Genomic DNA, 26,847 nt, shown 5'->3' on the forward strand with positions numbered 1-26,847 from the left:
AGACTTTCATCATCCAGAACTGTAAGAAATAAAATGTCTGTCCTGTAAGCTACCCAGTCTCTGATGTTTTGTATAGCAGCCTCAATTGACTAATACAGTCAAGGTTGTTAGTTAACAAACGTCAGAAACTTGATTCTGGTTAAAAGAATATTGGGTGGTTCACGTTGGAAATCAAGAACCAAAAGAGGCTAGGCATCTAGAACTGTATCTAGAATGATACCAAGATAATATTGAGGAGCAGTCTGTTAAAGTTATTACTTATTGTCTTTTAGACACTGAATACTGTAGCCTTACCTCTGACACTGGCATTGCTGCTCTTAGAAACTAAATGATGTTGTTGCTATAGCCCAAGAAAATATATTGTCCACTAGTGTCCGCTCAAGAAATTTGAAAAGCTTTTTATTTTTAATTTTTATGATAAGACTTCTATGTCTTTGGGAGCAGAGTGTGAGAAGCACATTGATAGACAGAGTCTAGGAACACAAAATAAGTAGAAAAATTAAACAAATGGGAGAGGCTAGTCTTAGAAATGAAAGAATCTTCTTTCTACTAGATAGGGAAAAGAAAATGACAGGTAAAGATGTAGAGATAGTGCTAGATGTACGAAAGAGATGTTAAAAAGAAGCTTTGATCTTTAGTGATTTAAATAAGATATTTTTAGAATAAGTGAGTGTGGGGTGATGTTGGGACTTAGAATAGAACCTTTGGGGAAAAATGGAGACCAAGTACTGGGGTATACGCCTGTAGTCCGAGCTACTTGGGAGGCTGAGACGGGGGATTTCTTGAGCCCAGCAGTTCGAGCCTGGGCAACATGGCGACTCTGTCTCACAGAAAATAAAAACAAAATAATAAAAAAAAAATACTCAAAAACGTTTTTAAAAAGGGAAACAAGAACCTTTGGGGGAAAATGGAATAAGATATCAACTAAGAATGAATGAAATGATGACTCAGCATTGAAGGAATGAGTTGGCATAACATGAACCTGTAAAATGTAAAAGATCGTGCTGGGGTAGTAATAAGTTTTTTGTTGGTGGCCGTTATTTTTAATTGAGCTCTGAGTCTACCAGAGATTATTGTAGGTATTGTGAAACACCCACTGATAAAGAATAAAATGTGTTCCTGGGTACCAATTGTATTCATATATTGAAAAAAGCAGAATAGAGTCATACTGAATGCCTTTTGAATATGATGTGATAGTGTGTCTGAAAATTTGGGAACAGAGAAATTATATAAGGAAAGTAGGATTTAAGAAATACTGATTTATCATAGTTGAGATGGTCTAGATGAAGAATTATTAATGTCTGCATTAGGATGGTATTGGTAAAAATTAAAGGGAAAGATTTAAAAGTGAGATAATTAAAAGGCAAAATAATCCCTCTTGATGATCCCAGTATGGATGTATTTGGAGTTTAGGAACAGATGGGAAAATAGTGTGAAGATTGCTGAATGGGAGGTTGAGGTAAGAATTAGGTGTTGATACGTACATAGAAGAGTGGGCTGCCATAGCAAAGTACCACTGACCGGGTGGCTTAAAACTGCAGATATTTATTCTGTGTCGGATGTGGAGCCTAGAAGTCTGAAATTAAGGTGTCATCAGGGCCATCTTCCCTTTGAGACTTTGGATAGAATTCTTCTTTGTCTCTTCCTAGTTTCTGGTTGTGGCTGTCAATCCTTGGCATTCCTTGGCCTTGCAGCTGTATCACTATAATCTTCTCTGTTGTCACTTGGCATTCTCCCTGTATATCTCTGTCATGGCCTTTTCTTCTTATAAGGATAACAGTCATATTGAGTTAAGGGCCCATCCCACTCCAGTATGACCTCATCTTAATGTATATCTTAATTACATCTGTAGAGATTCAATTTCTGAATAAGATCATATTCACAGGTACTAGGGGTTAGGGGACACAGTTCAACCCATAATAAAGGGGTTATGATTTTTGTTTCAGCTGTGTTAATTGTGAGATTTGAGGCTTGATTCTTGGTAAATACAGCATTTGAAGGTGTGAGATATGAGTTTGCACAAAACTGGAGACAGATTCATGAAATATTAAAACTTTTTTATTGACATATACGTACAGAAAAATATGCATAAATGTGCAGTTGGGTGAACCATTTATTACAAAGTGAGCATGTCCTTGAAAACACCATCCTGGTCAACAAATAAAACATTACCAGCACTCCAGAAGTACCTCTCATACTCCTTCTCAATCACAGATCTTCTCTCTTCTCCAGAAATAACTACAATTCTGACTTCTTTTTTTTTTTTTTTTTTTTTTTTTTTGAGACAAGAGTCTCACTCTGTCACCTGGGCTAGAGTGAGTGCCCTGGTGTCAGCCTGGCTCACAGCAACCTCAAACTCCTGGGCTCAAGCGATCCTCCTGCCTCAGCCTCCCGAATAGCTGGGACTACAGGCATGCGCCATCATGCCTGGCTAATTTTTCTTTTATATGTATATATTTTTAGCTGTCCATATAATTTCTTTCTATTTTTTTAATAGAAACAGGGTCTCACTCTTGCTCAGGCTGGTCTCGAACTCCTGACCTCGAGCGATCCACCCGCCTCGGCCTCCCAGAGTGCTAGAATTACAGGCGTGAGCCACCGCGCCCGGCCCTACAATTCTGACTTCTAACACCATAAGTTAGTTTTACGTGTTTTTGAACTTTATATTACTACTTTGCTGACATTGTGAGATTCATCCATGTTGTTGCATGTAGCAGTAGTTCTTTTTTTTACCACAGTGCAATATTTTGTCACGTGACTATTCCATAACTTATGTCAGTTTTAATGTTGGATATACATTTGGGTTGTTTTTACTTTGAGGCTTTTGTGAATGATACTGCCGTACCCACTTTTGGGGGTAGAATTGCTTGTTCATTTTATGCATGTTTTTGTTAAAACAGTTTTCCAAAGTGTTCATAACAATTTTTACTTCCACCAATATCCTGTTAAGAGTTTTAGTTACTCTACATCCTTACCCGCCCTTTGTAATGTTAGCATTTTCTTTTAACCATTCTGATCAATGTGTAATCGCGTTGTGATTTTTAGTTGTATTTTGATGGCTAAGATACAAGGATTATGAGCCATTTGAATATTTTCTTTTGGGAAGTGCCTGTTCTTTCTCTTCCTTTTGTATTCAGTTGGGTTGTCTTTTGTCTTTTTATGGATTTGTAGGATTGGGGTTTATATATGGTAGGCCTCAACTATATTACAAATATCTTTGGTCTTTTCACTCTGTGAGTGGTTTCTATTGATGAACACAAGTTCCTTAATATAATATCTATTCATGTAGTCAAAACAAATCTTTCTTTGCAATTAATTATCGGTGTCTTGTTTATAAAGTCTTTTGTTAGTACACCATCATGAAAATTTTTCCCCTGGAAGCTTTATTATTTTGCCTTTACTATCATACATCTAGAATTTATTTTTGTGAGTATGTGAGGTAGGGTCCATATTTTTTCCATATTTACTTACCCAACTGCCACTATTTATGGAAAAGACCCTCTGTTATGCAGTGCTGCTTTTTGTAATAAATCAAATAGCCATGTATGGCTGGATTTATTTTTGAGCTCTGTTCCATGTCCATTTTTCTATCTTTGCATAAATATCACAATGTCTCATTGTAGTTTTATAATGTATCCTGGTATTGAGTAGAGTAAGTTCACCTATTTGTTCAAGTTTATTTTACTTAGTCTTGTTCCTCTTTCCTTTCCATATAAATTTTAGTAGCAGTTTATCAGTTTTCACAAAAAGCCTGCAGAGTTTTTATTGGGAGTACAGTAAATATATATGGAGTCATGTGGGGCATAATTGGCATCTTTCTAACACTTAGTCTTCCAATGCACTAACCTGGTTTAACTCTCCATTTACTGAGATATTCTTTTAAGTACAACTTTCTAATAGTTTTTGGTGTGTAGGGATCTTGTATAACTATAAATTTTTAAAATTTAATTGAAATTATTTGAATTATTATTTGTTTTTTTGATATAAGTAATATTAATAAAATATTTTCTGATTGTTTACAAGCATATAAACTATAGTTGATTTTGGTATTGCAACCTTACATCCAGAGACCTTGTTTAACTTCACTTATTTCTAATTTTTGTAGAATCTTTTAGATTTTCCATTTACACAGTCATACCATCTATGATAATGAAAGCCTGTTTCTTCCCAATCCTTATATAATTTTTTTCCTTTGCCTTATTGCACTGGCCAGGACCTCCAATATGATGTTGAATTAAGGTGGTGACTGCAGGCATTGTTGTCTCATTTGTAATCTCAGAGGTAAAAATGTTCATCATTTCACAATTAAATATGTTTGTTGTAGTTTTTTTTAATAGAGCTCCTTTTAAAAAAAGCAATTTAGAGCAGTGCTGTAGTTTTGATCTTTGACCCGTTCAAACCTCACGTTGAATTACATCTCCAGTGTTGGAGGTTGGGTCTAATGGGAGGTGTTTGGGTCATGGGGACAGATCCCTCATGAATAGATTAACAGTCTCCCTGAAGGGAGGGGATAAGTGAGTTCTCCCTTTATTAGTTCCCACAAGAGCTGGTTGCTACAAAGAGCCTTGTACCTCTCCTCTTGCTCCATAGCTTCCTCTCTTGCTATGTGATCTCTGCACACACAGGCTCCCATTCACTTTCTCCATGAGTGGAAGCAGCCTGAGGCCCTCACCAATCTTGAACTTTTCCAGACATCGGAATCATGAGCCAAATGAACCTTTCTTTTTTTTTTTTTGAATTACCCAGTCTCAGATATTCTTTTATAGCAACACAAAATGGTCTAAGGCAGGAAGTTTCTTTCTAATCCTAGTTTGCTAAAAATTTTTTATCATGAATGGGTGTTTAATTTTATCAAATGCTTTATCTTAAAGATGATCATATAGTTTTTTTCCCTTTCTTTGTAATGTGGTGAATTACATTTTTATGGGCCCAGTGTGCTTCTGCTGTACAACTTCACCGATGGTTAATTACATTTATGAAAGTATGAAACAATCTGTGTTTCTAGAGTCATCCCAGTTTGGTTTTGAGGAATATATCATTTATTGTATCACTGGATTAAATTGGCTATTATTTTTATTTTTTTACATCTATGATTAAACTGGCTCATAATTTTCCTTTTTTATACTGCTTTTGCCAAATTTTGGTGTCAGGGCTATGCCAGACTCATTAAAGTATTGAGAAGTGTTACATCTTTTTCTGTCTGGTGTAAGAGTTTAAGATTGGTATTATTTTTTTCTTTGGTAGAATTCATAGGGAAAGTCTTCGATGCCTGGAGGTTTTGTTTTGGGGAGTTTGTGTGTGTGTTAATTGGAAAGGATTTTTAGTTATAGAGTTAATGTTTTAATAATTATAGTAGTAGTCAGATTTTTCTTACTGTGTCAGCATTGACACCATTTTTGTAGGAAGTTTTCAACTTCATGCTTTTAAATATTGACAGGAAATTGTTCGTAATATCCTCTTACTATTTTTTTTAATGCCTGGAGGAGCTGTAGTTATGCCCCACCTTTTCATTTCTTTTATTGGTATTTTGTGCCTTCTCTCCTGTTTTCCGGATCGGGGTTTCCAGGAGTTTATCAGCTTTTTTAGACTTTTCAAAAAAAACACTTTGGGCTTATTGCTGATTCTGTCTATTTTATGTTTATTTTTTATTCCATTTTCTGTTCTAATTTTCTTCTACATTTTTTTTTTTGGCGGGGGGAGGCTGTTTCCTATTCTTTTTTTCTTATTTCTGAGATGTATAGATTACTGATATCCAGACTTTCTCTTTCCTTTTATGCATTTGAGCCTATATAAGTCTCTCTCTCTCTCTCTCTCTATATATATATATATATATGATGACTTAAACTGTATTCTTTGTGTATTCAGTTCAGAACATTTATAAATTTCCATGTAATTATTTTGACTCATGAATTATTTTGAATTTTTTTGTTTACACATATGGGGATGTTAAAGTTATCTTTGTTACTGATTTTTATCTTCATTACATTGTATCAGGGAACTTTTTTTGTGTGATACCTATTAGTCTTTGGGCCAAATATGCAATCAATTTTGGCAATTCCAATTACACCTAAAAGAAGGTACATTGTCCTTGTCAGGTATAGTGTTCTCTCTCTATATATATGTATCAGTTCAAGGTAGTTTGTGTTGTTCAAATCTTCATCCTTTCCAATTTTTTTTTTGCTTCAATTAATTCCTAAGAGGTATATGAAAATCATATACCATGATGTGGATTTATCTATTTTCTTTTGATTCTGTGATTTTTTTGCTCTATGTAGTTGGAGGTTAGGTTATGAGGTGCAATGAGATTTGGAATTGTTATATCTTTCTGGGACTTGAGTCTGTTATCATTATTAAATGACCCTATATCTCTAGCATTGCTTCATGCCTTAAAGTCTACTTTGTCTAGTTTTAGTATAGCTGCATTAGGTTTATTTTGGTTAGTGTTTGCATTTTATCTTTTTCGCAGCCTTTACTTTCAACCTTTCTATATCTTTAAATTTAAGGCATGTCTCTTGTAAGCAGTAGTAGTTTGTTTTTTTCTGTGAATATATGAAGGGGTTTTTATTGTTGATTAATAAATTAGTCATAGCATTTTTTATTGGAAAATGGAAAAAGCTGAGCATACTTGACTGTGAACAGGCTCGCTCTTTCTCAAGGAATTAAAAATATGCAGACCTGTGACTTTAAGTTTTTTTTTTTATTTTAATAGATTTAGGAAGTACAAGTTGAATTCCGTTACATGTGTATGTTGTATAGTGCTGAAATCTGGGATTTTAGTGTCCTCTTCACCCAAATAGTGTACATTGTACTCCATAGGTAATTTTTCATCCCTCACCCCCTCGTATCCTTCCCCCCTTTGAGTCTCCAGTGTCCATTACACCACTTTGTGTGTCCTTGTGTACCTGTCAGTTAGCTCCCACTTATAAAGGAGAACATGTGGCATTAATTTTTCTGTTCCTGAGTTACTTCACTTAGGATAATGGCCTCTAGTTCCATCCAAATTTCTGCAAAAGACAATTATTTCATTCTTTTTTATTGCTGAGTAGTACTCCATGAGGGTGGGTGTGTGTGTGTATGTGTGTGTGTGTCACATTTTCTTTATCCACTCATCAGTTCATGGGCACCTAAGTTGATTCCATATCTTGGCAATTGTGAATTGTCCTGTGATAAAAATACGAGTGTAGGTATCTTTTTGATGTGATAACTTCTTTTCCTTTGGGTACACACTAAGTAGTGGGATTGCAGGATTGAATGGCAGATCTTTTAGTTCTTTGGGAAATCTCCATAGAGGTTGTAATAATTTACATTCCCACCATGAGTACATAAGTGTTTTTTTCCACCACATCCACGCCAACATCCATTGTTTTTTTGACTTTTTAAAAATAGTGGCCATTCTAACTGGAGTAAGGTAGTATCTCATTGTGGTTTTGATTTGCATTTCCTTGATGACTAGTGATGTTGAGCATTTATTCCCTATGTTTCTTGGCCATGTATATACCTTCTTTTGAAAAATGCTTATTCATGTTATTTGTTCACTTTTTAAGGGGATTGTTTGTTTTTCTCCTGCTAAGTTGAGTTCCTCTAGATTCTGGATATTAGTTGTTTGTCAAACACATAGCTTATGAATATTTCTTCCCATTCTGTAGAATGTTTACTTTTTAAATTATTTCTTTTGCTGAGCACAAGTTTTTTAGTTAAGTCCTAGTGTATGTTTTTGTCTGCTTTGTTGAAGATCAGTTGGTTGTAGATGTATGGTTTTATTTCTGGGTTCTATATTCTGTTCCATTGATCTATGTGTCTACTTTTATACCTCTACCATGCTGTTTTGGTTATTATAGCCTTGTAGTATAATTTGAAGTCAGGTAATGTGATGCCTCCACTTTTGTTCTTTTTGCTTAGGCTTGCATTAGCTATTTGTGTTCTTTTTTGTTCCATATGAATTTTAGAGTTTTTTCCTGTGAAAAATGACATTGCTATTTTGATAGCAATTGCATTGAATCTATAGATTGCTTTGGGTTCTATGGCCATTTTAACAATATTAATTCTTCCCATCCATGAGCCTGGGATATTTTTTCTGTTTGTGTTGCCTGCAGTTTTTCATCAGTGATTTGTAGTTCTCCTTGTAGAGATCTTTTAACTGCCTTGGTTAAACTTGTTTGTTTGTTTGTTTGCTTGTTGGGTTTTTTTTTTTTTTTTTTTTTTTTGCAGCTGTTGTAAATGGGATTGAGTTCTTGATTTGTTTCTCAGCTTGTTTGATGATGTATAGCAATGCTATTGATTTTTATATGTTGATTTTATAACCTGAGACTTTGCTGAATTCTTTCATCAAATCTAGGAGTCTTTTGGAAAAGTTCTTAGGGTTTCTAGGTATAAGAACATATTATCAGCAAGCAGAAATAACTTGACTTACTTTTTTCCAATTGGGATACCCTTTATTTTTTTCTCTTGCCCGATTGTTCTGTAGCACTTCCAGTACTAGGTTGAATAGAGGAGGTGACAGTGGACATCCTTGTCTTGTTCCAGTTTCTACAGGTAACACTTTCAACTTTTTCCCCTTCAGTATGATTCTGTCCGTGGATTTGTCATATATGGCTTTTATGATTTTTGAGGTATGTTCCTGCTATGCTAAATTTTTGGGGGGTTTTTTATCATTAAGGGGTGCTGGATTTTACTGAATGCTTTTTCTCTGTCTTTTGAGATGATCATATTTTGAAAAAAAATTCTGTTTATATAGTGAATTGAGTATTTATTGACTTGCGTATGTTAAACCATCCCTGCATCCCTGGATGAAACCCACTTGATCGTGGTGAAAATTGCTTTTGATGTGCTGTTGGATTCGGTTTGCTAGTATAGTGTTGAAGATTTTTGCATCATGTTCATCAGAGCTGTAGTTTTCTTTTTTTGTTTCATCTTATCCTGGCTTTGGTATTGGGGTGATACTGGCTTCATAGACTAAATTTTGGAGGATTCTCTCCTTCTCAATCTCTTGGATGAGTTTCAGTAGGTTTGGCATCAGTTCTTTGTATGTCTGATAGAATTTGGCTGCAAATCCATCTGGGCTTTGTTTTTTGTTCTTGGGAGGTTTTCTTTTCTTCCTTTTTTTAATTTTTTAAACTGATTTAATCATGCTACTTGTTATTGGTCTATTCAGGAGTTCTGTTTCTTCCTGGTTCAATTTCACGAGGTTATATGGTTTTAGGAATTCATTCATTTTCTTTTTTTTTTCTTTTTTTTTTTTTTTTTGAGACAGAGTCTCACTTTGTTGCCCGGGCTAGAGTGAGTGCCGTGGCATCAGCCTAGCTCACAGCAACCTCAAACTCCTGGGCTCAAGTGATCCTCCTGTCTCAGCCTCCCGAGTAGCTGGGACTACAGGCATGCACCACCATGCCCGGCTAATTTTTTCTCTATATATTTTTAGCTGTCCATATAATTTCTTTCTATTTTTAGTAGAGATGGGGTCTCGCTCTTGCTCAGGCTGGTCTCGAACTCCTGAGCTCAAACGATCCGCCCACCTCGGCCTCCCAGAGAGCTAGGATTACAGGCGTGAGCCACCGCGCCCGGCCCATTCATTTTCTTGTTTGTGAGTGTATAGTTGTTCATAATGGTCTCTGATGATCTTTTTTATTTCTGTGGTATCACTTATAGTGTTTCCTTTTTCATTTCTGATCATGTTTATCTTCTTGGTTAGTCTGGCTAGTGATTTTTCTGTTTTGTTTATGTTTTTGAAGAACCAACTTTCATTTTGTTGATTCTTTGTTTTTGTTTTTCTTTTTTGACCTTTATTTCATTTAGTTTTGCTGTGATCTTTGTTTCTTTTCTTCTGCTAACTTTGGGTTTGGTTTGTTCTTGTTTTTTGGTTCCTTGACGTGTGACGTAAGGTTGGTAAATTTGTAGGTATTTAATTCTATAAAATTCCCTCTGAGCACTGCTTTTTCTGTATAGCACAGGTTTTGGTATGCTGTGTTTTCACTTTTATTCATTTCACACAATTTTTAAATTTCCATCTTTATTTCTTTGTTGACCCAGTGATCATTGAGGAGTTTGTTGTTTAATTTCCATGTATTTATATAGTTTTTGAAGTTCTTCTTCATATTGATTTCTAGCTTTATTTCTCTATTATCTGAGAATATCCTTGCTATAATTTCAATCTGTTAAAATTTGTTAAGACTTGTTTTGTGGCCTGACATGTGGTCTATGTTGGAGAACGTTTCATATGCTGATGAAAAGAAAGCATATTCTATAGTGGTTGTGTGGAAGGTATGTAATTTCTGTTAAGTCCATATGGTCCAAAGTCCAATTAAAGTGCAGTGTTTCTTTGTTAATTTTTCTAACTTGATGATCTGCCTAGTGCTGTGAGTGTTGTGTTGAAGTCCCCCACTATTATAGTGTTCCTGTCTGTGTCTTTCCTCAGGTCTAGTAAGACCATTAATAACAAACCCAAATACTTGGAGGAAATTTCACTCCTGATTAAAAATTCCATTTGTCTATGAGCTGAATTTGTTTTAATAAAGTGAAAGAGAAATGAAACAGACACTCCTAGTTCTTTGCCTCTTTTAGATGAGTCACAGTGAATTGAATCTTTACAATTTTTTCAGTCTTCTTTAGGCTGCTTAATCATGTATTAGTTTATTAAGTATGGAATGTCCAATTTCCTTAAGTACTAAGTTTAACAATTGATATCTCTGGCGTTTCACTTTGACACTTCTTGTTTTATATTTATTGTGAGGGTACATCCTCAGTCTTTCAAACATGTTTTGGCTTGTGATTGTCTTTGAAATTTTTTTTAGAACAATTTTTGTGTAACCAATGGATATGTCAAAAATTCGTGTTATTTTCAGATACAAGTTTTGTTGTGGAACCTATACAGTGCAGACAGCTCGAAATATCAAGGAAGTGTTTGGGAAGTATGTGACTAATGAATGCACAGTGCGTCCATGGTTTGAGAAGTTCCATTCTGGTGATTTTAATCTTGAAAATGAGCCACATGGGTGACCTAAGACCAAGGTAGATAATGTTGAGCTGAAAGCTGTAGTGGAAGCGAATCTTTCTTAACCTACACATGAATTAGCAGCAAGGTTTGACATTACTATTCCAACAATACTGGACCATTTGAAACAAATTGGCAAGGTAAAGAAGCTGGATATATGTGTTCTGCATGAATTTAACGAGCATCAGAAGAGAAATCTTCTTGAGCTTGCCTCTCTTTGCTGTTACGACATAAAGGTGAACTGTTTCTACACCGTATTGTGATGTATGATGAAAAATGGATTCTTTGTGACAATCACAAGCATTTGGCACAATGGTTGGATAAAGATGAAGTGCCAAAACAGGTAACAGGGTGCCAAATGGGTAACAGGGTATTACCCATTATAACGTCATCAAACCTGGTGAGTTGATTACAGCGGATATCTACAGCATCCAGTTGGATGAAATGATGAGAATGCTTGTAATCAAGCTTCCAAGAATGGTCAATAGAGATAGGCCAGTCCTCTTTCAAGACAACACTCGATCACGTATTGCACAAATAATGCTGCTCAAACTACAGAGGCTGGACTTGGAAACTCTCTGTCATCCACCATATTCACCAGACCTTGGACCAACTGACTACCACTTCTTCCAGTCTTTGGACCATTTCTTGCAAGGAAAAATACTCAATTTTCAACAAGGTGTGGAAAACACCTTTCGTGATTTCATCACCACTTTCTCTCCAGGCTGCTTTGCAGCTGGCATACATGCTACCTTTAAGATGGCAAAACTCTGTCAGTAGTTTAGGTGCATACTTTGCTTAATTGTACTATTTCTTGTTTGAGATATTAATATAACATACACTTTTGATTCAAAATTGGACATTTCATATTTAATGTCTTAAATATTTGTGAGTCCGGGTGCTCTGATGTTGGGTGTGTATGTATTTAGGATTGTTATATCCTAGCAGCAGGTATTTTTAAAATTTCAATCCCATGCTTTGTCTTTTATTTGGCATATTGAGTTATTATAACTAACTTAATGATTTACATATTTGAGTTTGGTTTTAGTATCTTAGATTTTGCTTTCTATTTGTCTGTATCTTGTTTATTTAATTCATTTATTCATTACCAGTTTCCTTTGCATTATTTTTAATTCTCTTTTTGCCCTTGTTAAATTGATGGTGTTATATTCTTTTACTCTTCACTGTGTGGCTACCCTAGAAGCTACAGGATGCATCCTTGACCTATTAAAGAAATATTAACTATTACATGTTATTCCTGCCCAGATAATACAGGAACTGTCAAATACCAACTACTTTTATCCCCATTTTACCATTAGTGCCAGTGCTAGTATGTGTGTGTGTATATATCTATCTCATAAGACATTTTTATTATTTTATACATTGAATGTTTATTTTACCTATGTGTCTACCTTTTTGTAGTCCTTTATTTCTTTGGCATCGTCTTCATTTCTTTAGTTCTTCATTTTTTCATGACATCTTAAAATTGCCATCTAGAATTTTTTTTCTTTTGCCTGAAGTTCATCCTTTGTATTTTTTAAAGTGAGAATGTGCTGAATAAAATTCTCTCAAGTTTTATCTTAAAATTATTTTATTATTACATTTTTAAATATATAACAGCTTTATTGATATAATTCACATACCATACAATTTACTTATTTAAAGTGTATATTTCATTGGTCTTATTGTATTCAGAGAGTTGTGCAACCATCCCTTCAGTCAATTTTATCACCCGCTCTGAAAAAAGAAATAATTCTCCTTTTTACCTCACCCTTCCCTATACTAGGAAACCACTAATAATTTACTTTTATGTCTTTATAGATTTACCTATTCTGTACATTTCATATAAATGTTATATGTAGTCTTTTGTGTCTGGTTTATTTCATTTAGCATAATGTTTTCAAGGTTCATCCATGTTGTAGCATATATCAGTATTCCATTCTTTTTTATTGCATATAATAGTCTATAGAATGGATACATTTTATTCATCAAGTCATCAGTTGATAGACATGTGGTTTATTTCCCCTTTTGGGCCATTATATATAATGATGCTGTAAACATTGATGTACAAGTTTTTGTGTGGACATGTTTTTTTACTTGGATATTTACCTAGCAGTGAAATTGCTGGGTCCTTTGGTAATTATATTTAATCTTTTGAGGAACTGCAAAACTGTTTTTCAAAAGAACTGAACCATTTTACATTCCCACCAGCATTGTGTGAGGCTTCTCTGCATTCTTAACAAACATTTGTTATTATGTCTCTTTTTGATTGTAGCCATCACAGTATGAGGTGGTATATCATTGGTTTTTTTTTGATTTGCATTTCCGTGATGGGTAATGATGCTGAGCAGTTTTTTGTTCGCTTTTATGCCATTTATATGTCTTTTTTTTTTTAAAGAAACAAGGTCTCCTGTCACACAGGCTAGAGTGCAGTGGCATGATCATAGCTCACTGTAAGCTCAAACTTGTGTGTGCGCGCGCGAGTGTGTGTGTGTGTGTGTGTGTGTGTATGCGCCCGGGCGCGTGCTCAATTCATCCTTCTGCCTCGGCCTGTTAAAGTGCTGATATTACAGACATGAGCCATCATGCCTGGCCCATTTATATATCTTCTTTGAAGACATGTCTATTTATACCATTTGCCAATGTTTCCATTGAGTTATTTGTAATTTTACAATTGACCTGTAAGAGTTTTTTGTTTGTTTTTTATATTCCAGAGACAAGTACCATAGGTATGTTATCTGCAAATATTTTCTTCAGTGTGTAGGTTGTATTTTCACCTTCTTGTGTTGCCCATTTTAACACAGAAGTTTTTAATTTTGATGAGTTCCAGTTTATCTCCTTTTTATCCTTTAGTTGCATGTGCTTATGGTGTCACATCTAAGAAGGCTTTGGGTAACATAAGTTCATGAAAATTTACTACAATATTTTCTTCTAGGAGCATTATAATTTTAGCTCTTACATTTAAGTCTGTGATCCATTTTGATTTTTGTATATGGTGTGAAGAAGAGGTTCATCTTTTTTTTATATGGGTATTTAGTAGTTGTAAGACCATTTGTTGAAAAGATTATTCTTTCTCCATTGTATTGACTTGATATTCTTATAGAAAATAAATTGATCATAAATGTGATCATATCTTTCTGACTCTGAGTACTATTCTTTTGTTTCACGTATCTGTCCTTATCCTAGTATCACACAGTTTTGATTACTATAGTTTTTGCTTCATAGTTTTCATCACTGCAGTTTTGCAGAGTCTTGAAATTGGACAGTGTTAGTCTTCTAACTTTATTCTTTTTTTCAAATTTGATTGGCTAATCTTAGTTTCTTTAATTTCCATCTGCATTTGAGTTTGAACTTAACTGATTTCAGCAATGGTACCAGGCATTATTTGGTTAGAGATTGTGTTGAATCTGTAGATCAATTTGGAGAATGTTGCCGTTTTAACAGTATTAAGTCATGTGATACATGAATATGGGATAACTTTTCATTTATTTAAGTTTTCTTTAATGTCTTCTAACATTGTTTTATAATTTCCAGTGTAAATTTTGTACTTCCTTGTTAAACTTATTCATACTTACTGTTTTTGATGGTATTGTCAATGGGATTGTCTTCATTTTTGAATTGTTCATTGCTAGTTTATAGAAACACAGCTGAATTTGGTATCTTGATCTTATATCCTGCAACCTTGACAAATTCTTTTTTTAGTTCTAATAGCCACTTCCTCCTACAATATTTATTCAGTGCCATCTCCTGAGAAAGCATAACATATGTTCACATTAAAGAAGCAATACTTAAAGGAATTTCATTTATGACAGAGCCTATATAGAAGGGTGCTTTTGAAGCTACGAGGCAATAACTTGATACCGTACTGATCTCCATAGTATTTTAAAGGTATTCCAGCACAAGATTAGAAGCTAAGAATGTGTTTGGTGTTTCTCTTAAACCAAGTGAAATCTGTCTATATTAATGTTTTTCTAGAATTATAGATAATGATTCATGTAGTAAAGAAAACATTTTAATTTAAACATTAAGAAGGTATGTGAAATATAGAAACAATATAAGCAATTCTTTTTAAATCTCTATTAGTTTGTTTTTTGAGTGTCATAAATTGTATTGCCTTGTCACTTATGTGAGATACTTATTCTGTAGATGTTGATTTACTGCTTTAGGATATCAAATTGTGACAATTACTGTATTTCATTGAATATAAATGGTCATCAATTTCAAGATATATTATGATTTGATATGCCACTAAGGAAGGAAAAAAACAAAACAGTATTTCTTTTATATGTATTGATTTATATTTACTAGACTTTTATTTCATACGTTTTAATTGTTTACCCATGGGTGTAATTTTTTTATCATCATAACTTGTATATATATCTGAAAAGGAAAATATAATTGGAAAATATTTAACTTATTCCTATTACTTCTTCTCGTTCAGAGCCTTTTTTTGTATTGCTTTCCCTGTCTGTGCTGTGTTTTTCTTCAGTGCTGTGAAGAGTTCTTTGATGCTGTCTTTCTTAAAAGACATATTAGAAGACTACCCTTACATTCACTAATTCTTTGGGAGGACTTAGAGGACTCAGCATAGAGTCATACACAAAGCTGTGATTTATTACAGTGAAAGGATACCGAACACAATCAGCAAAGGGGCATGAGGCAAAGTCTGGGGAAAACCAGGCATAAACTTCCAGAGTCACACAGGATGCACTTAATTCCTCCCCAGGACAAATTGTGACATGGGTGAAATGTTGCTAACCAGGGAAGCTTGTTAGAGACTCAGTGCACAGAGTTTTTATTGGTGGATGATCATGGAGGTACTCCCTACCTAGCACTTACCCAAATTCCAGACTCCTAAAAGGAAAGTAGGTATTCACCATAAACGATATTTGTACATAGAGTTTAGGCCCAGTGAACCACTGTTAATCAGTTATGGTAGAATCCCTCCCAAAATCTAAATTTCCCAATGTCATTTAAGGGCCATCCTTGTAAGAATGCATTTTCAAGGGTAGCAGTTTAGGCTTGCTATATTAACTTATTAATATATGAAAGACCATCGTCTCTGAGATTTTTCTTCCAAGCCTCTAATATTTATTCTGCAAGTTTTCATTTTAGTGCTGTCCTGATCTTACGGGAAGGAATTAGTGGAACATAGGGTCTTTGTTGACTTAAAGGTGATAGGTCATAGTATTGCATACTGTCAGTCATGCCACCAGGAATAACAACCAAGTTTGCATATGCATAGACCACCTGTATCCCTATTTAGAGATGTGGGGAAAAATCTGCATATTGGAGTCAGTGAAAAAAAGTAACCTAAAAATTGCTTTTCTTTTGAGATCGCTTGTTTATTATATTGAATGCTATATTCAAGAATTTAACCAGATTCAAAGAATAATGAATATTTGCTGTTAAGATACTTTATGGAAATTATGGCAAAAGAAAACAGTGTAGTTGGATTAAAGTATAAATTTCTGGGGTCTACCTTTGATTATCTGTTGTCCAAAATGCAAAAGAAAGAACAAATTGCCAAATAATGCTGAAAAGGACTCTAGACATCTAAACTGCTTATATTTAGCCTATTTTCCCTGCCTTTTTTCAAACAATTTTACATGTATAAACATTTTACATATATAAAAGTGAAGCTGCTCTGGGAGAGCAGCTTCTAAGCTCTGTCCTTCAGAAATTCTTTTGTAGTACTTTCTTCTACCTTTTCCTTGAGTGACATTATTAGAATTGGACAAGGAGAATAATTTGAAAACTACTTTTTCTTGTCCAGATTCTCCCTTACCTAGATGAGAAATCTGAGGCCTATTAAGGTTATAATCGTGCTTTTCTTTGGTTTTAATCTGTAAAATTCTTCTCTGGATTTGGAACAGAGAAGAAAAAATACTTCTAAATTAGCACAGTGCTTCTGGGACTCAATGCTCTGCAAGTCTGAACATCTTCCTTGTTTCTTTTCATATGGTCACTACTCTTGTTCTGTATCTTACTGCCTTCTGCCTAGTTTATTGCAATACTCTCCTGTATTAGATTCCTAGGGCTTCTATAGCAAACTACTATAAACTTGATGACTTGAAACAAATTTAGTTTTTCATAGTTCTGGAGTGGAGAAGTCCATAATATGTGCTGTGCATCCTGCATCACAATCAAGCTATGTTCCTTCAAAGGTTCTAGAGGAGATTTAGTTCCCTGTTTCTTCAAGGTCTCATGGCTACAGGCATTTTTTGCCTTCTCGCTGCATAATTCCAGTTTCTTCCTCTGTCTTTACATGGCCTTCTCCTTTCTGTCTTTACTCTGTTTCCTATAAGCAAACTTGTCATTGGATATAGGGCCTACTTGGATAATCCCTTCATTACTCTGCAAAGACTCCTTTTTCTAAATAAGATCATATTCACAGATTCATGTCCCCTAATTGCTGTTTCTGAATCTGTGCTTTCTTGTTTGCAGTATAATATATAAACTGCTAGATTAATTTTCCTAATATTCCTGCTATGTTTTTGGCTTCCTATATTTTCACCCCACAATATTCCTTATTTTCCCCCCTGATTATTTACAGTTTCCCTGACTAGGCTTTAAACTCCTAAAGGATGCCTCCTCCTTTGTCCCCTTCCTCAGCATAATACTTGGTCCATACAGGTAGGTTGTTAAATAAGTGTTAGTGAAAAAAATGGATGTGTAAACAAACTGCATTCTTTATGGCTTTATCTTCTGTTATTTTGTTACCAATACTTGGATTTTTCCGACTGCTTAAAACTTTACTGGCATTGTCCGTTTCTGTGGGTCTTTGCTTTGAATTTTCCTTTAGTGCCCTTTCTCTGCCTAGAAAAGCCCACCTCACCTAAAATTCAGCTTAGATGCCACTATTGTCCCACAAATCACCTAGATAAGATTAGAATCACTAGGCTTAGCTGAAGGAAAATATCACTGTCTAAAGGTAGCTTTTCTTTGCACACTTTTCTCATTCCCTCTCCCAAGTATCTTTTTAAGTTTGTTCTCTTAACTAGGGTGGCTCTCATAAGGATGATATGTCCCAGCTGTTATTTGGCATAATTATGAATAATGTTTCTTCACTCCCCTTTTACTATTAAAAAATGTTTTGGCTTAGATTACAAAGGGTATGGTCACTCTACCCAGAATATTCACTGCCTCCTATATCTAATTTTTTTTATTCTCAGCTCTTAGAAGTCACAAGCTATACTATTTTCTACCTTATAGTATAAAGTATTTAATATTCAGTGAGTGAAACTCAATAAATATTTGAGTTCTTAATATGTGCTGTGAATCCTGTCTCTTGTCTATATTAGTACACTTTTTGTTTTCAATGTAGACTTGTCTTAGAATATCTAATTGCACACCCCAATGTTTTTCAGTTACAGCAGACTTGCAAAATCTAACTCTTAAGTCCTGCTCTGCTCTACACATTTTCTGTGATTACTTCCCAGATACCAGTGATGCTGGAGGTTGAGGGGTATCATATAACCGTATAGATTAGTGCCACTACAGAATCAGGCCTTAGTTTCTACTGGCCCTCAAACAATTCTAGCAATTCTTCCTTTATTGCTTAGTTAGTACCCACTCCAATGTTTGATTGAATGCCATATGCAAGAATTTAACCAGATTCAAAGAATAATGAATATTTGCTGTTAAGATACTTTATGGAAATTATGGCAAAAGAAAATAGTGTAGTTGGATTAAAGTATAAATTTCTGGGGTCTACCTTTGATTATCTGTTGTCCAAAATGCAAAAGAAAGAACAAATTGCCTTGTACATTTTACTGAGGCCTTATTAATTAGATGATAATAGTCCCATTTTGTAGGTGATAAAATAGCTCAGGTACCCAGAGTCACAATTTGTTCTTGAATGTAGTTTAGTCTAGTTCTAAAGTTCTTGATGTTTTTCCTCCACACTGTTACTTCTCCAAAGTTTTAAGTCTCATTCTTAGGTCTGAGAAGTATGTATACTACTGAACCATAAGCTCTATGTACTTGTGTAGACATGCGTCTTTAAAACAGTAAGTTTGAGATTTTTGTATTATTAATGCATGTTGACATGCATGTATAGATTCTTACCTGGATCATTACACGAGGCTATTATTTATGAAAATTGATAGATTAGCGTCTTTAAAGCACTACTTCCTTGCAATGTCTGCTTCAGAGAATATTATTTACATGTCTACAGGCTCTCTGTTTTTAGGTACCACTTACAATAAGTTCCAAGTAAGTTAAAGATTCAGAAGTAAATTCATAAATATAGTTGAAAAAACTTAATTCCTTTGTTTGAACATTACTTACTGTTGATTATAAATTTTACTACTGGAATTACAGTAAAGCCTAAAAGTCAGACTGAGCTTTCCTAATCCGAAAAGCCATAATCCAAAATGCTCCAAAATCTGAAACTTTTTGAGCTCTAACATGACACCACAGTGGAAGTTTCCATACCTGACACCTTTGCTCTCTGATGGTTCAGTGAACATGAACTTTGTTTCATGCACAAAATTTTTAAAAATATTGTATTAGGTCATTAAATACAAAAGATCTAATTTTGAATCAAAAGTTTAGTTTATTATATCTCAAACAAGAAGCAGTATAATTAATCAAAGCATGCACGTAAACTGTTGACACAGTTTTACCATCTTAACGGTAGCTTGTTTATGCCAGCAGCAAACAAGCACAGAGAACGAGTGGCGATGAAATTGCGAAAGGCGTTTTCCACAGCTTGATCAATATTAAGTATTTTTCCTTTCCAGAAGTCGTCAAAGCCTGGAAAGAAGTGGTAGTCAGTTGGTCCAAGGTCTGGTGAATAGGTGGATGACAGTGGGTTTCCAAGTCCAGCCTGTGTAGTTTAAGAAGCATTGTTTCTGTGACATTGGTCTAGCATTGTCTTGCAAGAGGATTGGCCTGTCTCTAACGACCAATCATGGCTGCTTAATTGCAAGCATCCTCATCATTTCACCCAATTGGTTGCTGTAGACATCCGCTGTAATTGACCAGATTTGATGAAGCTGTAGTGGATATCAGTGCTGGACCACCAATTAGCTTTTTTTGATGAATATTCAGTTTTGGACTGTGTTTCGGCACTTCATCTTTATCCAACTATTGTGCTGACTGCTTTGTGATTGTCAAAAAGAATCCATTTTTCATCACATGTCACAATACAGTGTAGAAATGGTTCACTTTCATGTCGTGACAGCAAAGAGAGGCAAGCTTCAAGACGATTTCTCTTCTGATGCTCATTTAATTCATGTGGAACCCATCTGTCCAGTTTCTTTACCTTGCCAGTTTGTTTCAAATGGTCCAGTATTGTTTGAATAGTAATGTCAAACCTTGGGGCTAATGCACGTGTAGGTTGAGATAGATTTGTTTCCACCACAGCTTTCAGCTCATCATTATCCACCTCAGTCTCAGGTTGCCCACGAGGCTCATTTTCAAGATTAAAATCACCGGAATGGAACTTCTCAGACCATCGAGATACTGTGTGTTCATTAGCCACATCTTTCCTTTCCCACTCTGTTGATATTTCAAGCTGTTTGTGCAACATTGGTTCCATGATGGAACTCATATTCAAAGATAACATGAATTTTTGGCCTATCCATGGATTCGTAAGAATTGTTCTTAAAAAAACTTTGAAAAGAATGAGAATGTGCCTTCACAGTAAACAGAAAACAAGAAGTATCAAGGTGAAATGCCAGAGATATCAACCTGTCAAACTTAGTAGTTAAGAAAATCGGACATTACGTACTTAACAACCTAATATAAAATTACATTCAAGCTGATATGTATAAGGTATATAAGAAAGATAAAGAATTTGGTGTTTCAGCTTTGGTCCTATCCTCAAGATATGTTATCATGTATTTGAAAATATTCCAAAATCCAAAAAAATTAAAAATCCAAAACCTTTCTTGTAAGCATTTCAGATAAGGGATTCAAGCCTGTACTATAATTCATGTAAAATTTAGGGAATACATTCTATTACTAGGATCAAAACACATTTGAATTTTAAAATACTAATGCAACAATTTATAGGTTGAAATGAGAATTGAAACAGCAGATTCTTTTTTTTTTATTTCAGAATATTACAGGGGTACAAACACTTTGGTTACATATATTGCCTATGCACTGCCCACGTCAGAGCTACAAGCATATCCAACCCTCAGACATTGTACCCATGAGGTGTGAATTTACCCATCCCCTTCTCCCCCTACTACCTGCATAACACCTTATGAATGTTACTTCCATATATGCACATGAGAGTTGATCCATTACTAACAGTTTAATGGTGAGTACATGCAGTGCTTGTTTTTCCACTCTTGCGATACTTCATTAAGAACAATGGACTCCAGCTCCATCCAGGATAGTACAAAGAGGGATTGATTAGTTCATCATTTTTTTATGGTTGAGTTTATACTCCATGGTATACAAATACCACATTTTATAAATCTACTCATGTATTGATGGACATTTTGGTGTTTCTACATCTTTGTAATTGTGAATTTTGCTGCTGTGAACATCAGAGTGCAGATATGTTTTTTTATAGAATGTCTTTTATTCCTTTGAGTAAATAATCAGTAGTGGGATTGTTGGATCAAATGGTAGTTCTACTTTAAGTTCTTTGAGGTATCTCTGTATTAATTTCTGTAGAGGTTGTACTGGTTTGCAGTCCCACCAGCAGTGTATGAGTGTTTCCATCTCTCTACATCTGCAGCAACATTTGTTGTTTTGGGACTTTTCGATAAAATCCATTTTCACTGGAGTTAAGTGATATCTAATTGTGGGTTTGATTTGCATTTCCCAGATGATTAGAGATGTTGAGCATTTTTTCATATTTTGGCCATTTGTCTTCCTTTGAAAAATTTCTGTTCATGTCCTTTGAGCACTTTTTAATGGAGTTGCTTTATTTTTATCTTGTTGATTTTCCTGAGTTCTATTTAATCAGCCCTTTATCAGATGTGTAACATGCAAATATTGGTCCCATTCTGTAGGTTGTCTATTTGCTCTGATGATAGTTTCCTTGGCTGTGCAGAAGCTTCTTAATATGATCAGGTCCCATTTATTTATTTTTATTGTTGCTGTGATTGCCTGTGGTGTCATCTTCATAAATTCCTTGTGTAGTCCAATGTCTGTAAGAGATTTTCCAATATTTTCTTCTAGAATTTTTATGGTTTAATGACTTATGTTTAAGTCTGTTATCCACCATGAGTTGATTTTTGTGAGAGATGAGAGGTTCAGATCCTATTTTAGTCTTTTACACATGGCTATCCAGTTTTCCCAGAACCATTTATTGAATAAGGATTCTTTACCCCAGTGTTATATTTTTGTCTGCCTTGTCAAAGATCAGATGGCTATATGAGGGTGGTTTTATATCTAGGTTCTCAGTCTTGTTCCATTGGTCTGTGTCTCTGTTCTTGTGCCAGTACCATGCTGTTTTGGTTACTATAGCTTGTATAGCTACTGTGTAGCTTGAAGTGTGATAAATTGATGCCTCCCAATTTGTTCTTTTTGCCTAAGGTTGCCTTGGGTATAAGGAGTCTTCTCTGATTCCATACAAAGCATAGAATTATTTTTTTCAGGTCTGTGAAAAATAATGTTGGTATTTTAATAGGGATTGCATTGAATCTGTAGATCACTTTGGGTAGTATAGACATTTTAACAATTGATTCTGCCGATGCAGGAGCATGCTATGGTTTTCCATCTGTTTACGTTCTCCACTATTTCCTTTCTCAGTGTTTTGTAGTTATCCCTGTAGAGGTCTTTCACCTCCTTAGTTAAATATATTTCTAGCTATTTCATTTTTTTTGTTGCTATTGAGTCTTTGATTTGGTTCTCAGTTTGACTGTTGTTGGCATATAGGAATGCTACTGATTTCTCTACATTGATTTTGTGATCTGAGACTTTGCTGAATTTATCAATTCCAGTAGTCTCAAGGCAGATATTTGGGGTTTTCTAGATACAAGATCATATCGCCAGGAAAGAGTGATAGTTTGACCACTTCTGCCCCTATTTGAATGCCCTTGATTTCCTTCTCTTGTCTGATTGCTTTGGCTAGGACTTCTAGCACTATGTTGAATGGAAGTGATGATAGAGGGCACCCTTTTTGGGTTCCGGTTCTAAGCAGGAATGCTGTCAATTTTTCCCTGTTCAGTATGATTATTGCTGTGGGTTTGTCATATATGGCTTTTATCATTTTAAGTGAGGGCCCATCTATACCTGTTTTGTTAAGTGTTCTTTTTATAAAAAGATGCTGAATTTTGTCTAATGCTTTTTCTGCGTCTATTGAGGAAATCATATGATCCTTGTGTTTACTTCTATTTATTTGGTGAATTATTTTTATAGATTTGTGTATGTTCAACCATCCCTGCATCTCTATGATGAAGCCCACTTGGTTGTGATGGATTATTTTTTTCATAAGCAGCTGAATTTGGTTTGCTAGGATTTTATTGAGAATTTTTGCATGTATATTCGTTAGGTATATTGGTTGGTACTTTTCTATTTTTGTTGAATCCTTTCTTGGCTTTGGCATCAGGGTGATGTTGGTTTCTTAAAACATGTTGGGGAGGATTCCTTTCTTCTCGATGTTCTGGTAAAACTTCTGCAGGATAGGCACCAGTTCTTCTTTGTAGTCTGGTAAAATTTGGGTGTGAAACCATGTGATCTGGGACTATTTTTTTTTTAGGAAGGTTTTCTGTTGCTGCTTCAATTTCGGTAGCGGATATTGGTCTGTTCAGGAATTCTATTTCTTCCTGATTCAGCCTAGGGAAGCTGTGTGTTTCGATGAGTTTGTCCATTTTCACTACATTTTCAAGTTTATGTGCATAGAGATTTTTCATATTATTCATAGATGATAGTTTGTATTTCTGTGGTATCAGTTGTAATTTCTTCTTTTTCATTACTAATTGAGCTTATTAGAGTCCTTTCTTTTCTGCTTCTGGTTAATTTAGTGAGAGGCTTGTCACTATTTGAGTGGAATGTTCTGTAAATGTCTGTTAGTTCCATTTGTCCTGCAGTCCTCCTCTTTAATACCATTGTTTTTTTTTTGTTTGTTTGTTTATTTTTGGCTTGGAGGAGCTATCCTGTTTTGTTAGAGGGATGTTGAAGTCCCGGGCTATTACAGTGCTGCTGTTTTATCATTTTGGTTAGATCAAGTAGGATTTGCTTTATCAATCTGGGTGCACCTGAGTAGGTGCGTAAATATTTAGAATTGTTATGTCTTCGTGTTGAGTTGTTCCCTTTACCATTATATAATGACCATCCTTATCTTTCATTATCTTTGTTGATTTGAAGACTAAGTTACCAGAAATGAGAAGTGCTGTGCCAGCTTTCTTTTGGTTTTCATTTGTGTGGAATATTATTTTCCATCCCTTCACCTTGAATCTGAGGAATCCTTGTGGGTTAGACGTATTTCCTGAAGACAGCAGATACTTGGCTTGTGTATATTTATCCATTCGGCCAGCGGATGTCTCTTCAGTGTGCAATTCAAGCCAGTCACATTTATTGAAAGAATTGTTAAGTGGGGTGGATTTCTGTTCATCCTGTTAAGTAAAACTGTGTTGCTTTGTGTTATGTTTTGCGCCATTGTGGTATGTGGACTTTGACCTTTTGCTTTTGGATAATTGTATGCTGATGAGTGTCTGTTGTGCCGATCCAGTTGTATTGCTGTGTGAGTACTTCCTGGAGGGTAGGTCTTGTCTTGACTAATTCCCTCAATGTTTGCTTGTCTGAAAAGGTCTTTATTTCTACTTTGTATAAGAAATTTAGTTTTGCAGGCTACAAAATTCTAGGCTGGCCATTATTCTGTTTTAGAAGACTGAGATTGGGGCCCTAGTCTCTTCTGGCTTGTGAGGTCTCGATTGAGAGGTCTGCAGTTAGTCTGCTTGGTTTTCCTTTGTGGGTTGCCTGCTGCTTTCACCTTATGGCTTGTCATTCATGTTTATATTTGCCAGTCTGATGACAATGTGTTGTTGTGTTTGCCTCTTTGCGATGAATCTCTCAGGAGTCCTTTGAGCTTCTTGTACCTGAGTGTCTAGATTTCTGTCAAGGCCAGGGAAGTTTTCCTCTATTTTTCCCTCAAATAGATTATCGAACTTTTGTGTTTAGTCGTTTTAAAATAATATTCATTTATTATCTCTCAGTTTCTGTGGGCCAGGCATGGCTCAGCTGGGTCTTCTGCGTCAGCATCTCACAAGGCTGCAAAAGTTTCAGCCGGGGCTGGGAACTCAGGTGATAGTTTGACTGGGGAAGGATCTTGTTTCTAAGCTAATTCTTGGTCTAAATCCAGTGCATTTTCCATTGTAGTACGTATCAGTGGGTATCTGATTAAGTATAGTCACTGAATATTCAGTCCCTTTCCGTTATATCCTCAGTCATCCCTTAGATGGTCAAATATGTCCTCTTATTTACTTTTTTGTTTTTTCTTCCAAAAGTGTTCATGAAAATAATATTATATACATGTAGTACATATTGGCGGGTATTTGATCCTGACTTTTTGAATCTCACATCCAGCCGAGTGAATATCTACCCTTTTCACTTCTTTTTATTATTCAGTCATAAATGTACATGCACACACATACCCCTACAGAGGTGGGGGGGAAGGGAGGAAGAAAGATTGTATGTTAGCATAATTTTTTTCTGTTTTAAAAACTACAGTATTTTCCCCCACATAGGTGCCTTAGCTGGACCAATTATTGTGGAGCCACATGTCACAGCGGTATGGGGAAAGAATGTTTCATTGAAGTGTTTAATTGAAGTAAATGAAACCATAACACAAATTTCATGGGAGAAGATTCATGGTAAAAGTTCACAGACTGTTGCAGTTCATCATCCTCAATATGGATTCTCTGTTCAAGGAGAATATCAGGGAAGAGTCTTGTTTAAAAACTATTCACTTAATGATGCAACAATTACTCTACATAACATAGGATTCTCTGATTCTGGAAAATACATATGCAAAGCTGTTACATTCCCACTTGGAAATGCCCAGTCCTCTACAACCGTAACTGTGTTAGGTAAGTATGCTTGACTTTCCTATTTTGGTGATGGTGGTAAGGATTATAATAAAAGTATTTTCAAGAATTTAAAATGTTTTAAAATTTATTTAAATTTAGATTTAAAATAAAAGAATTCAAATACGATTTTTTCAAATTCTGTTTTAAAATTTAGATTCTAGGCTCTCTTAAATGAAATCTTATCTGTATATACCTACTTGTCTGTATAATGCTACATAGTTTTAGCTATTTTTCTTCATGAAAGATTGTGCTGAGTTTTCATTATATTTATATACTAAGTGCTTGAGTTTCTATGACATATTTATTTTCATTACTTCCCCTCGAATTTTCAACCTTTAATTAAATTGTCATCTTTACTTGAGATTTTCCATTTTTTTAAGGAAATGAGTTTGTCTTCTTGGAGCCATTGACACCTGTTTTAATTTTCATATCAGATTTTGTTCCATCTATTTTAGATTTGCTTAGTTATTTGAATTTTGTGCTATTGTTAAACATAATGATATTCTATCATTATTTGATAACTCTTATGATAAAATGTTGAATAAACTTATAAGCATTAAGGTAGCCACTTGCAGTGAAATGTAAACCAATTTGGAAATGCTGATAAGTATTTCTGGAATAATATAACAAGGATTAAGGAATACTAGTAACCTGTGGCAGACATGGAGATACACGGCGCTTTCTCCTTCAGAAAGACTCATTGCCTAGTTGCTAGGGGTATCTGTTAAGATCATGTTTTTTTTTTTTAGATTTTACTTTACTTTTTATTGATAGATGATATTGTATATATTTGAGTTCAAGTTATGTTCTTTTCGTGGGTGCTCTCAGGCCAGTGATTGAGCAAGGCATTGGTAGCTGAGG

The 26,847-nt window shown here is 34.9% G+C and overlaps 1 protein-coding gene across 4 annotated transcripts in view; it reads left to right on the forward strand.

Annotated features, from left to right (window-relative positions):
* The window catches only part of NECTIN3 (nectin cell adhesion molecule 3), a 101,323-nt gene that overhangs the window by 10,956 nt on the left and 63,520 nt on the right, over positions 1-26,847 (forward strand). For 3 of the 4 annotated variants that reach the window (XM_069472582.1, XM_069472581.1, XM_069472584.1), the window contains exon 2: positions 25,645-25,986. In XM_069472582.1, coding sequence (XP_069328683.1) covers positions 25,645-25,986 — 342 coding nt within the window. The remainder of the gene's footprint in view (positions 1-25,644; positions 25,987-26,847) is intronic. The other variant, XM_069472583.1, reaches the window with a different exon arrangement.

The sequence above is a fragment of the Eulemur rufifrons genome, chromosome 7 (genome assembly GCF_041146395.1).
Source record: "Eulemur rufifrons isolate Redbay chromosome 7, OSU_ERuf_1, whole genome shotgun sequence".
Taxonomy (NCBI): Eukaryota; Metazoa; Chordata; class Mammalia; order Primates; family Lemuridae; genus Eulemur; species Eulemur rufifrons.